Genomic DNA, 15461 nt, shown 5'->3' on the forward strand with positions numbered 1-15461 from the left:
CTGTGGGGTGGGGGCAGGTGGCCCTGGGGCCCCGGGAGCTGAGAGATAAGGTATGTAAAGGGCGTGAGTGTCATCTCAAGAAGTGTGGCTGATGTTAAAATGATACTAAAATTCAGAAGACAGCTTACACCCATGGCTCCACATGCACTTGCCAATGTGCCGGCAATGCATGTGGAGCCCTGGAGCAAGATTTAGTGGCTGGAAGACCTTGAGCAAGTTCGTCTCTGAACCTCAGTTTTCTTATCTATGAAATGGGTCCTGGAGCAGGGCACAGGAGTAGAACCTGCCCTCATACTTAACTGAAGCATTGAAGGAGAACCTCTCTCACCCTACATTCTCTCTGACCTATATCATAGAGACAATTGTAAGAAAAGCTTGGTGAAATCAAACTGCTTTTAAAGTACAAATTTTAAGGAAGTACTGATGTACTGGGGAGTTTGCTCTTTTATATGTTAGAATATTAATTCAAAATGCTAATTACATGTTTTGAGCTCTACACTACTGCTGCTGCTAAGTCACTTCAGTCGTGTCCAACTCTGTGCGACCCCAGAGACGGCAGCCCACCAGGCTCCCCCGTCCCTGGGATTCTCCAGGCAAGAACACTGGAGTGGGTTGCCATTTCCTTCTCCAATGCATGACAGTGAAAAGTGAAAGTGAAGTCGCTCAGTTGTGCCCGACTCTTATCGACCCCATGGACTGCAGCCTACCAGGCTCCTCCGCCCATGGGATTTTCCAGGCAAGAGTACTGGAGTGGGGTGCCATTGCCTTCTCCACACAGTAGACAACAAATCAAGGCGACAGAAATCAAGACAAAAGAATAGACAAAGATCAGTTGAAGCAAATAGACAGCCCATAAACAGACCCACACAAACGAAACCAACTGATTCCAACAAAAGTGTGGGGGCAACCCAAGGGAAAAGGATAGATCTTACAACAGGTGGTGCTGGGAGAAATACTTGCAAAATACATATTGGAAATGACTATTTTTCCCCAAATCTTCAAGGAAATAGTAAACTCAGCAGTGAGAAAACAAAGAATTTTAAAATGAACAAAAGATAAGAACAGATGTCTCACCAAAGGAGATCCACATATGGTAAGTAAACATAGAAAATAATACTCATCACCCTTTATCATTAGAGAAATGAAAACTAAAATGATAATGAGATTAGACACTTATTAAAATGGCTGAAATCCAAAATGCTGACAACACCAAAGGTGGTGAAGCTGTGGAGCATCTCATTCCTCACTAGTGGGAATGCAAAATGGTACAATCACTTTGGAAGACACTGTGCTGGTTTGATACAAAACTAAACAGACTCTTTCCATATGATCCAACAATTGGGCTCCTTGGTATTTACCCAAATGAGCTGAAAACTCACATTCATCCCAAATACCTGCACATGGATATTTATAGCAGCTTCATTCATAATTGCAAAAATCTGGAAACAACCAAGAAGCCCTTGAACTATCTTTTAGCTGCTGCTGCTAAGTCGCTTCAGTCATGTCTGACTCTGTGAGACCCCATAGACGGCAGCCCACGAGGCTCCCCCGTCCCTGGGATTCTCCAGGCAAGAGTACTGGAGTGGGGTGCCATTGCCTTCTCCTATCAAGCCTAAAAAAGACAGGGGTGAAACTTAAATGCATATTACTAAGTGACATAGCCAGTCTGAAAAGGCCAGCTGCTGTATGATTCTGATTATATGATGTTCTACGAAAAGGAAAACAAGACAGTAAATAGATAAGATGTTACCAGTAGTTTGGAGAGGGACTGAGGGCTGTGAATAGATGTAGTACAAGAGGATTTTTGTACCACAGAATAGTGAAACTATTCCGTAAGACACTCTGATAGTGAATATATGACACCATGCATTTGTCAAAACCTATAGAAATTTATGGCATAAATTGTGAATCTTAAGTTTTCAAAATTTTTTTGAAAAATCATTTTGGAAGTTAGACCATCTCAGAATGCAATGTAAGCAAAGAATCTGACTGTACCATCATAAATACATGAAAAAATCTCAATGCATGGGGTGTGGGGAAGGTGCTGATGTAAGTGACCTTGAAAATGAGTGAAAACGGAAAGATACAGACAATCTGCTCTCTAGATGACACAGTTCACCACAAGGATGTGGCCTATTGATTCTGAAAACCACTGCAAGTGTTTCTGTGGTGCACCTGCAAGTGTGCACCTGGACCCAACAATTAAAAGATGCCCTGCACATGGCAGGAGCTGGTTCTTCCCTGTTGGAACAGAAGGTTATACATAAGTAAGGAGAGGAGGCCGGAAGGAGCCACATGGCAACAGACTGGAGCTGGAAACTTCAGGGTGAGCTCGTGCTTATCTTCATATAGACATGGATGGAGAAGTATTTGCAGAGGTGTGTGCACATATGGATAGTGTACACACACATGTCTCCTTGCTCTGAGTGGAAAGGGCTTAGGAGCAGCAGCATGCAAGAAACAACACACACTTTACCCCTCAGATCTTGGTTTTTAAACACCATTTTCCAATAAAAGGAGTCAGTGATCCTCTCAGAACAATGGCTCATTTCATGATGATGGCACAAAAGAACAAAAGTGAGCTGGGAACACTGTGCAGTGCAAAAGATAAATAATTGTTCAAAAAAATCACAGTGGTGAGGGCATGTTCAAAGGACATGTGCCAACTGCAAGAAGTTGGAATGATATAAGCAACAAAATAAGTAAAATAATACTAGGTTATAACCTAAAATATAAATATCCATGTATCCATGGATGACCAGTGGGTGGCCCTGCGTGGCATGGCTCATAGCTTCACTGAGTTATACAAGGCTGTGATCCATGTGATCATTTTGGTTAGTTTTTCTGTGATTGTGATTTTTCGCTCTGGAGGCTGTGGGATGGTAGTTCTTGCTTCTTCTGTCTGCCCACTGAAGGATGAGGATAAGAGGATTGTGCAAGCTTCCTAATGGGAGGGACTGGCTGTGGAGAAAACTGGGTCTTGCTCTCATGGGTAAATTTTTAATCCAGTTGTCTGCTGATGGGTGGGGCTGTGCTCCTTCCCTGTTAGTAGTTTGGCCTGTGGCAACCCAGTCCTGGAGTCTAAGGGCTCTATGGTGGGCTACTGGTGACCTCCAGGAGGACTTACGCCAACACACGGCTGCCAGGACTGCTGTTGCCAGTGCCCCTGTCCTCACAGCAGGCCACTGCTGGCACACATTCCACGAAGATCCTCAGACACTCCCAGGCAGGTCTGGCTCAGTGTTCACTGAGGTCAGAGCTTTTTTCCCCTGGGTTGTGGTGCATACGAAGTTTTGTGTGTGTCCTCCAAGAGTCTCTGTTTCCCCTAATCCTGGGGAAGTTCCGTAATCAAACCCCACTGGCCTTCAGAGTCAGATTCCCTGGGGATTTCCGGTCCCTTTGCCGGATCCCCAGGTTGGGAAGTCTGATGTGGGGCCTCACATGGGAAAATGAGTGCGCTGTCTATGGGAACTCACTATACTATCTTTGTAACTTTTCCATGAATATAAAATTGTTCTAAAATAAAAGGCTTATTCTTTTAAGAATGTCCAAGCTCCATCACCCAAATAAAATCTGAAACGTTTTTCAGGGATTTTTCGATTTTTTTTGATGCTTTTGCATCAGTGTGTATGTGTGTATATGTATATATATATACACATATATATACACTCTACACCACTGAACCATGATTTTAACCATAGAAGGGGGGTCTACCCTATGGGCCTTCCAGAATTTATTTAACCCATTATTTATATGGTTATAATTGGTTTATAATTATTTATAAGGTCACCAGTTATTTACATGGTTTTTCAGTTTTCCACTGAAAAATTTGTATATACTGTGAGCATCATTGTATGTACATCTTTGTTCCTATCATTGACAATATGTTCAGAGCCATTGAGTCAGACTGGTCAGGTTGGCAGATCCTAAAGGCAGAGTGTCACAGTGGAACTCTATCAGTCACCTTCTATTGGGTTAGGGTGTGTGACTAGGATCCTTAGATTTTTTAGTGATAATACACTTTCTAATTAAGGGTCAGTACCTAGATTTTGAACACTTTATATTTATTTAAACAAATAAATCAGCTGTGATTATGATCTTTCACAACACCTTCATTTCTTTTATTAATTTATTTATTTTAATTGGAGGCTAATTACTTTAAAATACTGTAGTGGTTTTTGCCATACATTGACATGAATCAGCCATGGGTTTACATATGTCCCCCATCCTGAACCCCCCTCCCACCTCCCTCCCCAAACGCCTTCATTTCTAACTATTTTTTTCATCTTTTCACTTGTCTCAAGTGTCATTAGTGAGTTAGGCTACAATGTTAATAGAAAACTGTTTGCTTTAACCATGTATTTCTTTTCCCCCTCCAACTTTCACCCCAACCCAATATCAGTATCTTCTCCTGTATGAAAAGGAGTACCAAGTACTGAAGTGAAAATGGACTGACCTGTTTCCAGGAGAAGCCTTTCTCAACTCACCAGACCACCTTTTGATTTGCACCAAATGGAAACCAGGGGATCTGAAATTACAATGATAACAATGGGCTTACACTTTTTTTTGTCTTTTTCTCTCTATTTCTGTTTGTTTGTTTGTTTGTTTGTTTGTTTTGGGGGGAGAAGGCAATGGCACCCCACTCCAGTACTCTTGCCTGGAAAATCCTATGGAGGAGCCTGGTAGGCTGCAGTCCATGGGGTCGCAAAGAGTTGGACATGACTGAGAGACTTCACTTTCCCTTTGGGGGGAGGGACTTACACTTTTTGATCAGGGTGTATTTCCTAAGTTTTACTCATTAAATTGATCAGTGCTTTTTATCCTGAGTATCTCATAGAAGTCATGTCTTAAAATGAACCTCATATAACCAGTATGGGTTGTGCAAAAAAGTAATGGTAGAAACAGTCACATGTCTTAATATTCGGATTATATATTCAAGCATAAACCTGCTATGTAGGGGGAAAAGGCTAGTGTCTTCCTCTGGGCTGTCTCCTACTCTGGATGTTCTGTAATCCCAGGGTTTACGGACTCCAGAAATGAGCCAGGAGTCTGGCATGCATCCATCTAGTGCTGTCTGGACTCCTCACTGCCACCTGGTGCCGACATTGGGAACTGCTCCACTGTTCACAGGGGAGCTGGCCCAGATGGGCGTAGCTCCTGGCACAACCAGGGCAGAGCCTGCCTCAAGGGACTGCCAGACCATGACCTATGGTCCTCAGCACTTTTAATCCCATCACAGCCAACCCAGGGTACTAGCCACCTTGGAGTTCTGGGACAAAACTGGATTTGATGTTCCCTTCTCTCTTCCAAGAGGAAGACTGTCCAGAGTCTCTTTCCCTTACTGAGAGCAGACATTCTCAGAGGTTAGGCAATTCTTCCTTCCCGACATTCAAATAAGAGGTCTGATTTCAACTCCTTTCTACTGACAAAGGCTACTCACTTTCCCCTTCTAAGAAAAAGCCTCTTCCTTTCTGTCCTGCACCAAAGGTCTCATTATTTCCTGCTTTTACTGCCCAGGAGAACGCTGGCCCTTCACATGCTCCTGCAGATAAAGCCATGTTCCTGGACTCCAGGGAAGCGGATCCCTTGCCCTTTCTAAGGGGAGAGCGAGGCTGCTCATTTTACAGGCACTACTTCAAATAAAAAGACACCAAGAAATTAATCTTTAGCAGAAGTGCTCATTTTCCCACAAATTCTAACTGAAATTTTGTCTGCCAATGAAAAACTAAAACCACTAACTCTTATTCCTTGCACATTTTATATATCTCTCCCAAACATATCTTTCTAGAAATACAAACTGTTGCTTATTCGATTGATGACATTCACATTCTAACAAACACATCAAAAATAGTTCCTGGACATCTCAGTGAGTCACTAGAGCGGATCAGAGAGGAGGAAGGAGAACCTGCCAGCCCCCACAAGGGGTTACCTGCTGCTCAGGAGACATAACACAAACACCGGAAACTGACCTTTCACACAGGCAGAGGGTACCGCACGCCAAATGCAAGAACAAACCACGCTTCAGGACATGAGAGCAGAGCGGTCATATGGGTCAACGGCATGGAGACACTCAAGATGTTTGGTCTTGACTTGGGGCTAAAACAAAAGCAGGATTTAGACAGAGGAGAGATTGGGGAATTCTAGCAGGAAAACAGTAGTAAAAATGTGGAAGGCAAAAATGTGCTAAACTTCCTGGAGACAATAAGAAACCTGGGCTGGCTGGAATATGGATTCTACATAGAATACTGGGGAATATGGCAAGAAAACATTAGCCTGGAACACAGTGTAGATAGCCTGAAATGCCAAGTGACTTAATAATGGGATTTTATCCTGTAGACAATGAGAACTCCTTGATGGAGCCCACACTGCATGATGGCTCTGGGTTGGGTTATTTGCACATAATGTCATATATGACCCAAACCTAATGTAAGAACTCTGAACTAAGTAGTCTTGTTCCCATGTGCATGTGTAGGAACTGAATAGGATAAGGTTTGCTGTTGCTGCTGCTAAGTCGTTTCAGTCGTGTCCGACTCTGTGCGACCCCATAGACGGCAGCCCACCAGGCTCCCCCGTCCCTGGGATTCTCCAGGCAAGAACACTGGAGTGGGTTGCCATTTCCTTCTCCAATGCATGAAAGTGTAAAGTGAAAGTGAAGTCGTGCAGTCGTGTCGGACTCTTAGCGACCCCATGGACTGCAGCCCACCAGGCTCCTCCATCCATGGGATTTTCCAGACAAGAGTACTGGAGTGGGATGCCATTGCCTTCTCCGAGGATAAGGTTTAAGGACATCTATATCTTTGATGCTTTTTCTTGATTTTGATGATTATTTCTCTTAAACTAAAACAAAATTAACTTTCACAAAATGTTTATATTTTCAGGATAAACCAGACATAGGACTCTATAGTAAAACCAAGGAGGTCACTTGTCTCTAATTAAAATCAAACCTTAGTCTGATCTTAATATATCATTTGTCCCCCCTGCCAATCACACACACACACACCACTATTTCTCAGATTTCCCTTCCAAGAATATTGGAAATGTTCAAAGAACATTAGAAATTGTTTTAAAGAGAAAGATAAATGAGCAAACACAAAGATATATCATCGCCGAAACCCTGAACTCTTCCAGAGGTCAAGCACCTGGTCATGATCAGATTTAACACTTTCTAGGCAATCCTTCTAGTGAGCATCGTCAACTGTACTCTTATGAACATATCCAGCTCTCTCACCAGAAAAGTGAACCACTTCTGTGGAATATAGTTAAACAAGGCACCAGACTTAAATATCCTACAGGTTCGGCCTTTCCACTTCAGTGACTGTGCCTTTTAATCTTTATTTGCATTGTATTATATAATTTGAGAAAAAAAAAAAAAAACTCATTTAGTTGTATATATAAAACTCAAAATCTCCTACTTTGTTAGTAATTTGAGTTTTCCCTGGCCAGTGAGACAGCATGTTTATATCAAACTCCAAAGTAAATAAAAATGGTAAGGCCAGCCAAATGACAGTTGAGACTATGTGAGATTATTGCTACCTCAAAGGGGAAAGGGGAAGCAAAAGCTATGATAAATAATACAAAGACCTTTTTTACCAATTGATGGGGAAAACAACCCCCGCCCCCCCAAAAAAAAAAAACTCAGTGAAAACATTCTCAGCAGCACACCTAACAAGCTTAGGTGTCTCCAAGGCCCTTCTGCCTCAGCAACTCAGTTCTGCTGCTCCCTTTAAATACTAATCAGGCTCCAGAGTTCAGTTAAGTCCAGTTCATGTCCAACTCTTTACAACCCCACGGACTGCAGCACACCAGGCTTCCCTGTCCATCACCAACTCCCAGAGCTTGCTCAAACTCATGTCTGTTGTGTTGGTGATGCCATCCAACCATCTCATCCTCTGTTGTCCCCTTCTCCTCCTGCCTTCAATCTTTCCCAGCATCAGGGTCTTTTCTAATGAGTCAGCTTTTCACAACAGGTGACCAAAGTATTAGAGCTTCAGCTTCAGCATCACTCCTTCCAGTGATTATTTAGGACTGATTTCCTTTTAGGATTGACTGGTTGGATCTCCTTGCAGTCCATGGGATTCTCAAGAGTCTTTTTCAACACCGCAGTTCAAAGCATCAATTCTTCAGCACTCAGCTTTCTTTATGGTCCAACTCTCACATCCATACATGACTACTAGAAAAACCATAACTTTGACCAGACAGACCTTTGTTGGCAAAATAATGTCTCTGCTTTTTAATATACTGTGTGTTGGTCATAGCTTTTCTTCCAAGGCGCAGGTCACTTGTCTTTTAATTTCATAGCTGCAGTCACCATCTGCAGTGATTTTGGAGCCAAGAAAATAAAGTCTCACTTTTTCCATTGTTTCATCTATTTGCCATGAAGTGATGAGACCAGATGCCATGATCTTCATTTTTTGAGTGTTGAGTTTTAAGCCAGCTTTTTCACTCTCCTCTTTCACTTTCATCAACAGGGTCTTTGGTTAATCTTCGCTTTCTGCTGTTAAGAGTAGTGTCATCTGCATATCTGAGGTTTTTGCTATATCTCCCTGCGATCTTGATCCAGCTTGTGCTACATCCAGCCCAGCATTTCACATGAAAGGCAATGGCAACCCACTCCAGTACTCTTGCCTAGAAAATCCCATAGATGGAGGAGCCTGGTGGGCTGCAGTCCATGGGGTCACTAGAAGTCAGACACAACTGAGCAATTTCACTTTCACTTCTCACTTTCATGCATTGGAAAAGGAAATGGCAACCCACTCCAGTATTCTTGCCTGGAGAATCCCAGGGACGGGAGCCTGGTGGGCTGCCGTCTATGGGGTCGCACAGAGTTGGACACGACTGAAGCGACTTAGCAGCAGCAGCAGCACTCTGCATATAAGTTAAATAAGCAAGGTGACAATATACAACCTTGATGTACTCCTTTCCCAATGTGAAACCAGTCTGTTGTTCTAGAACTAGCAATTTCAAATCAAAAGTTCTCTGTGCTTCAGGTGATTCTACAAGAAGCAATGGCACAGTGGGAGAGAAAACTTCTCTGATTTTAGTATCAATCTCAGCACTCTTCAGACTCCTCACCACCCCACACGCCACAGCCCAACATGCATCCTTCAAGCCATCTGTCAATCATACAAATACATTAATTCCAGAAGGTTGCAAATAAGAAAGCAGGCAAACCCTTCACAAACCAGTCCACAGCAATTAACAGTCCTTGTGTCTTAAAAGCACCAGCTCAGGGTCCGTGGTGGACATGTGTATACAGGGGGAGACACCGGGGAGTGGGATCCCAGCCATACAGACTGCACAGTTCCATCTCTTACAAAGTCCCTCACAATAAGCAGATCTTTTCAATTTGTTCACTTGTTCAATTTTATAAGAAGTCCTTCAAAGTGCTCTGCCCTATTCAAGTCAAACTTCTGGGATTGAAGGTATGAACTGGCAGGCACTCAGCTCCTCAAGGTGACTGGGGAACTGCCATGGCAAGATAGCTGATTGGTTACACATACTCCTACTGACTGCCACCCGGACTTCTGCCAGGAACTGCCAGTGCTCAGCGGAGTTGGGTGCAGGCCGAAGGGAAGGTTGTTGAGCTTTCCCCTGGGGAGACAGAAGCTCCCAGACTAACCTACATCCTCCGCCCTGCCCCATTCCCACACCACACCCTCATTTTGGCTACTTGTAATTTATGTAAAAACTAGCCTACATGTTGGTTTTTAAGATTTTACTATTGTTTCCAATTTTTTATCTCTTCTTTTTTTACTGAGTCATCTTTAGCTTGTCTTACTACTCAGCTTTTCTACTCTTTTTCTTTTTTTTTTAATTTTATTTTATTTTTAAACTTTACATAATTGTATTAGTTTTGCCAAACATCAAAATGAATCCGCCACAGGTATACATGTGTTCCCCATCCTGAACCCTCCTCCCTCCTCCCTCCCCATACCATCCCTCTGGGTCGTCCCAGTGCACCAGCCCCAAGCATCCAGTATCGTGCATCGAACCTGGACTGGCAACTCGTTTCATACATGATATTTTACATGTTTCAATGCCATTGTCCCAAATCTTCCCACCCTCTCCCTCTCCCACAGAGTCTACTCTTTTTCTTATTGAATTTAAGACCAAGAAATAGAAATACAAATAAGGACAGTTTGTACCCAAGAAGAATTGACTGTTTGAACTGTGGTGTTCTTGAGAGTCCCTTGGACTGCAAAGAGATCCAAGCAGTCCATCCTAAAGGAAATCAGTCCTGAATATTCATTGGAAGGACCGATGCTGAAACTAAAGCTCCAATACTTTGGCCACCTGATGGAAACCACTGACTCATTGGAAAAGACCCTGAGGCTGGGAAAGAATGAAGGCAGGAGGAGAAGGGGACAACAGAGGATGAGATGGTTGGGTGACATCACCAATTCAATGGACATGAGTTTGAGCAAGCTCTGGGAGTTTTGCAGTCCATAGGGTCGCAAAGAGTCAGACAGGACTGAGCTACTGAACTGAACTGTACCCAAGGAGAAAACGGTGGATGTCTCTCTCAGCCACATTATCAGGGGAAGGTAGGTCTGGTGTGTTTGTGGGCACCGGGACAGAAGTAGGAAGCTAAGACCAGAAGGCCCAAGCATCCTGAGAGCACAGGAACGGTAGGGAGCCTGCCCAAGCCAAAACCTACCAGCTGTTCCACTGGCAATAAGCCTCCTTCATTAAGGAGGCTACGTGGGGCAGCGCACCGCTGGTAAGGATGTAAACTGGTACAACCCTCCAGGAAGGCAGTTTGACCTTATCTGTGCATATACTGATGCACACACACTCTCACATGCATATATATTTTCTCTCAACAATTCCTTTTCTGTGAACTTATCCAACTCACTAGGCACATGACATCTTACATGATTATTCATTACAGCATTCTTTATACAGCAAAATGTTTGAAACAACCCAAGTGACTATCAAAACACAGATGAAATAACTCAGGACATATCCACCCAATGGAATACATTGTAGTAGCTTTTTTAAATTGGAAAAGGAAATGGCAACCCACTCCAGTATTCTTGCCTGGAGAATCCCAGGGACGGGAGCCTGGTGGGCTACCATCTATGGGGTTGCACAGAGTCGGACACGACTGAAGTGACTTAGGAGCAGCTTTTTTTAAAATGGAAAAATGAGGAGCAGAAAGAATGAGAAAATGATCCATCTACTTTGTGCAAAGTGTCCAAGATGAAATAAGGTACAAAACACTAGGTATAATATACCGACCACTGAACACACAGGGCAGGGGGTATCCTGCTGGCCAGAAATGGGCTGACTGGTGCCCAGTGTTACTGAGATCAAGCCCACTCTGCTTGCCACACCATAGACCAATGAATCTGAGAGACGAGGGGTTGAGGCAAGGGAGAGATTTAATCGAGGAGACCGAGAAGGTGGCAGGCTAGTGCCTCAAAATAAGCATCTTACTGGGGTCTGGATGTCAGGTTCTTTTATACATCAGAAGCAGTGAGGAACTAAAGTCAAAAGGCAGAATAGAGAAGGAGATGCAATGGGGAAGTAAAGTGAAAGGGTCTTCAGTCTGGCAAAACATCTCCAAGGGAGTGGCCAGTCTTTGGAAGGGATGTGTTAATCTCTTCTTTTCACAGGTGGGCAGGGACAAACTATCTCTCCACAAACTGAACAAAGGCAATGTAGTTTACAGTCCAGCAGAGGGGCAGGGCCCTCCAGGCAAGCCACTGAGTATGATTATAATAAAAGCAATGAAAAGCAAGTCAAAGAAACAGTTTCCAACATGAAGCCAGAATTGGCTTTCTCCCTGCAACACAGTGCTCTGTGTCTGGGTCCCCAGCATCTTTCCTCCCAGCTGCCCCCAGTCCATGACTGGGCTCAGTCTACTTCTGCAGGAGCTAGGACTCCTCTAATTGGCAGCTGACTCAAGGACTCTCCACTGACCAGCTCAAAACTTTCCAGAGCTGTGCTGTGGTGAGAGACTGCCTACCCAGTCCCCCTTTCTTCCTCTTCTTTGCCCCAGGAGTCGGGCCTGCCTCACAGCCTGAAGACTTCCTTGCTGCTCTTGCTGCCTCTCCCTTTCACCCTAACAACTGGGAGAAGACGTACACACTCCTATTGTTTTATGGGCATAAAGAAACTCCAGAAGAAGACTGGCCACTTCTTTGAGGAGTAGTAATGGGGCACACAAGATGAAGGGATGGGAGGGAGACTCTTTAATATTTTCATGTATCTATACATACACACAAATACACATATATAAATATATATGACAGTAATACCTATTCAAAAATGAAGTCAAAACGTTACATGCATCTAGTGAACACAGGGAGAGGGGGCCTCACTGAGCTGGGATGCAGGCAGGAGCCCTGTGGCACTGTGACATTGTGATTTATAAGAAGACACATATGCGGTCTGCCTCCTCTTGTCTGGCACAGAGTTCACAAGATCGCTGGAATTCTCTAAGTGAGAAGAACAACCAAGTTGTCTCTTGTTATGTTAATGATGTGACTTTTGGGAAGCCACTCCTAAAATCTCAAGAGGGGGCCATTTGGGAACCCAGACCTCAGTTCCTCACTGGCTCTTTCTGAAGTCTGGATTCTAAAACTCCATCAACTGGAAAAGCCACATGATACAAACCACTCATTCACTCAACAGAAAAATAAGCCTTGTTACCCTCCTCCCCAGCCATTCTCCCCAGAAGCCATACAACAACCCCAAAGCACAGAGAGTATGATGCGGGCTGCTGACTGTCTCCAGGGAGCCTGCAGCCCTTTTACTCAAGGCCTCGTGCCATCTGCCTCCCTCCTGAACTGAAGGAGGGGATTGTGGGGCCACACTCGCCTCTGAATTTCTTTAATATAAGCTTCTAGAGAGAGCTGGGAAAACAACTTGGTCAGTTATATCTGACTTGGTCAGATACACAGGTTTTTTACTTATTTTATTTTCATTTCTACTAAAGCCGATAAAATTTCTTTATCAGATGAATACTTACAGAAGCACTAAGATAAGTGATTTATTTTAGCAGATATTCATCTTTGGAGCCAAAGAGACCTTGATTTAAATCCTAACTCTCAGTATCTTGGCCTTTCCATCCCAATTCCTTAGATGCAAATTGGGGGCAACAGGACTACCTGTATTGTTGACAAGAGGATTAAAATGAGATGCCACGCATAGCACATGGCATAGTACTGCTTGGCACGTAACAGGAATTTCACAAATGAAAAAGCCTTCTCCTTTCTCTCAGAGCCCTGCAAAAATATGAAAATTAGACTTTACATTTTCTGGCCAAAGACAATAATCAGTATAAAAAAACCTCATTTTACAGTTGCCCATGTTCCCTTTTCTTTTGCAAAGAGCATCTGCCAGTTACCCCATGTAACTGTTGTTACAGCCACAATCATTTGCTACACTGTTGGTGGGAATTGGGGGTTCCTTAGAAAACTAAAATAGAGTTGCTATATGATCCAGCAGTTCCACTCCTGGGCACATATCTGGAAATGATGAAAACTCTCATTTAAAAAGAAATATGCACCCTAATCTTCACAGCAGGACTATTTACAACAGCTAAGACATGGAAGCAACCTAAGTGTCCATCGACAGATGAATGAATGGATACAAAATATGTGTTATACACACACACACACACACACACACACACACAGAAAGAAAGAATATTATGCAGCCATTAAAAAGAATGAAAGAATGTCATTTGCAGCAACATGGATGGACATAGAGACTGTCATACTAAGTGAACTAAGTTAGAAAGAGAAAGAAATATATCACTTATATGTGGAATCTAAAAAAAAAAAAATGAAACACATGAACTTATTTACAAAACAGAAACAGGCTCACAGACATAGAAAACAAATTTATGGTGACCAAAGAGGAAAGAAAGGAAAGGATAAAAGGAGTTTGGGATTAACAGCTTTATGTTACTATGCATAAAATAAACAATAAAGATCTACTGTATAGCACAGGGAACTACATTCAAGAATCTGAAAAAATATATGTATACACACATATGTATAACTGAATCATTTTGCTGTACACCTGAAACTGACACAACATTTTAAGTCAACTATACTTCAATTTTAAAAATATATATTTAGGAAGGATTTTTTTAAAGATGAGGGTCCAATAAATTATTTTATTTAAATATTCCACCATTGTATTTTGCAGAGGCAACAGAGCTTCCTCAAAGGTATCATGGCTTGTTTTTATTTTGTGATCTATTTTGTAACTAATATTCCTACATATACTTTTTTACCTCAGATCTTCAGCAAGAACTACAAAGAAGAAAAGATTCTGGAGAATCAATCAAGTTTCCTGTCAAGTTCCAGTAACGTTTCTGTCTTAACTGCACACAGGAAAGATGAAACACATTCTCAATCTGTATGAAAACATCAACAGTACAGCAAGAAATAACTCAGACTGTCCTGCTGTGATTTTGCCAGAAGAGATATTTTTCACAGTATCCATTGTCGGGGTTTTGGAGAACCTGATGGTCCTTCTGGCTGTGGCCAAAAATAAGAGTCTTCAGTTGCCCATGTACTTTTTCATCTGCAGCTTGGCTATTTCCGATATGCTGGGGAGCCTGTACAAGATTTTGGAAAACGTTCTGATCATGTTCAGAAACATGGGTTACCTCGAGCCTCGAGGCAGTTTTGAAAGCACAGCAGATGATGTGGTGGACTCCCTGTTCATCCTCTCCCTTCTCGGCTCCATCTGCAGCCTGTCTGTGATCGCCGCTGACCGCTACATCACAATATTCCACGCTCTGCAGTACCACCGCATCGTGACCCCGCACCGCGCCCTCGTCGTCCTGACGGTCCTCTGGGCAGGCTGCACAGGCAGTGGCATCGCCATCGTGACCTTCTCCCATCACGTTCCCACAGTGATCGCTTTCACAGCGCTGTTCCCACTGATGCTGGCCTTCATCCTGTGCCTCTATGTGCACATGTTCCTGCTGGCCCGCTCCCACGCCAGGAGGACCCCCTCCCTTCCCAAAGCCAACATGAGAGGGGCCGTCACACTGACTGTCCTGCTCGGGGTCTTCATTTTCTGTTGGGCACCCTTTGTCCTTCATGTCCTCTTGATGACATTCTGCCCGGCTGACCCCTACTGTGCCTGCTACATGTCTCTCTTCCAGGTGAATGGTGTGTTGATCATGTGTAATGCCATCATCGACCCCTTCATATATGCCTTCCGGAGCCCAGAGCTCAGGGTCGCATTCAAAAAGATGGTTATCTGCAACTGGTACCAGTAGAATGATTGGTCCCTGATTTTAGGAGCCACGGGGATATACTGTCAGGGACAGAGTAGCGTGACAGACCAACAACACTAGGACTCCAACTGTCCTCCCCTTTCCTAGAGCACGAGGATAATTCCACTGCTCTTGTTGTAATAGCTCAATTCCACGTGAACAGCCTTGCTATAGGGTACAACTTCTATAGCTTAGAGAGGCAAAATAATTACTG

At 43.4% G+C, this 15461-nt stretch overlaps 1 protein-coding gene across 1 annotated transcript; it reads left to right on the plus strand.

Moving 5' to 3' along the window:
• Positions 1 to 14356: 14356 nt before the first annotated feature.
• On the plus strand, positions 14357 to 15250 carry MC2R (melanocortin 2 receptor). The gene has a single exon (XM_006051107.4). It carries the CDS (start codon positions 14357 to 14359, stop codon positions 15248 to 15250), a length of 894 nt encoding a protein of 297 aa, XP_006051169.1.
• Positions 15251 to 15461: the final 211 nt, after the last annotated feature.

This window comes from Bubalus bubalis, chromosome 22 (assembly GCF_019923935.1).
Source record: "Bubalus bubalis isolate 160015118507 breed Murrah chromosome 22, NDDB_SH_1, whole genome shotgun sequence".
In the NCBI taxonomy this organism is placed as follows: Eukaryota; Metazoa; Chordata; class Mammalia; order Artiodactyla; family Bovidae; genus Bubalus; species Bubalus bubalis.

Bases quoted from the DNA above. Each gene is read 5' to 3' on its own strand.
- MC2R (XM_006051107.4), top strand. From the start codon at position 14,357: ATGAAACACATTCTCAATCTGTATGAAAACATCAACAGTACAGCAAGA.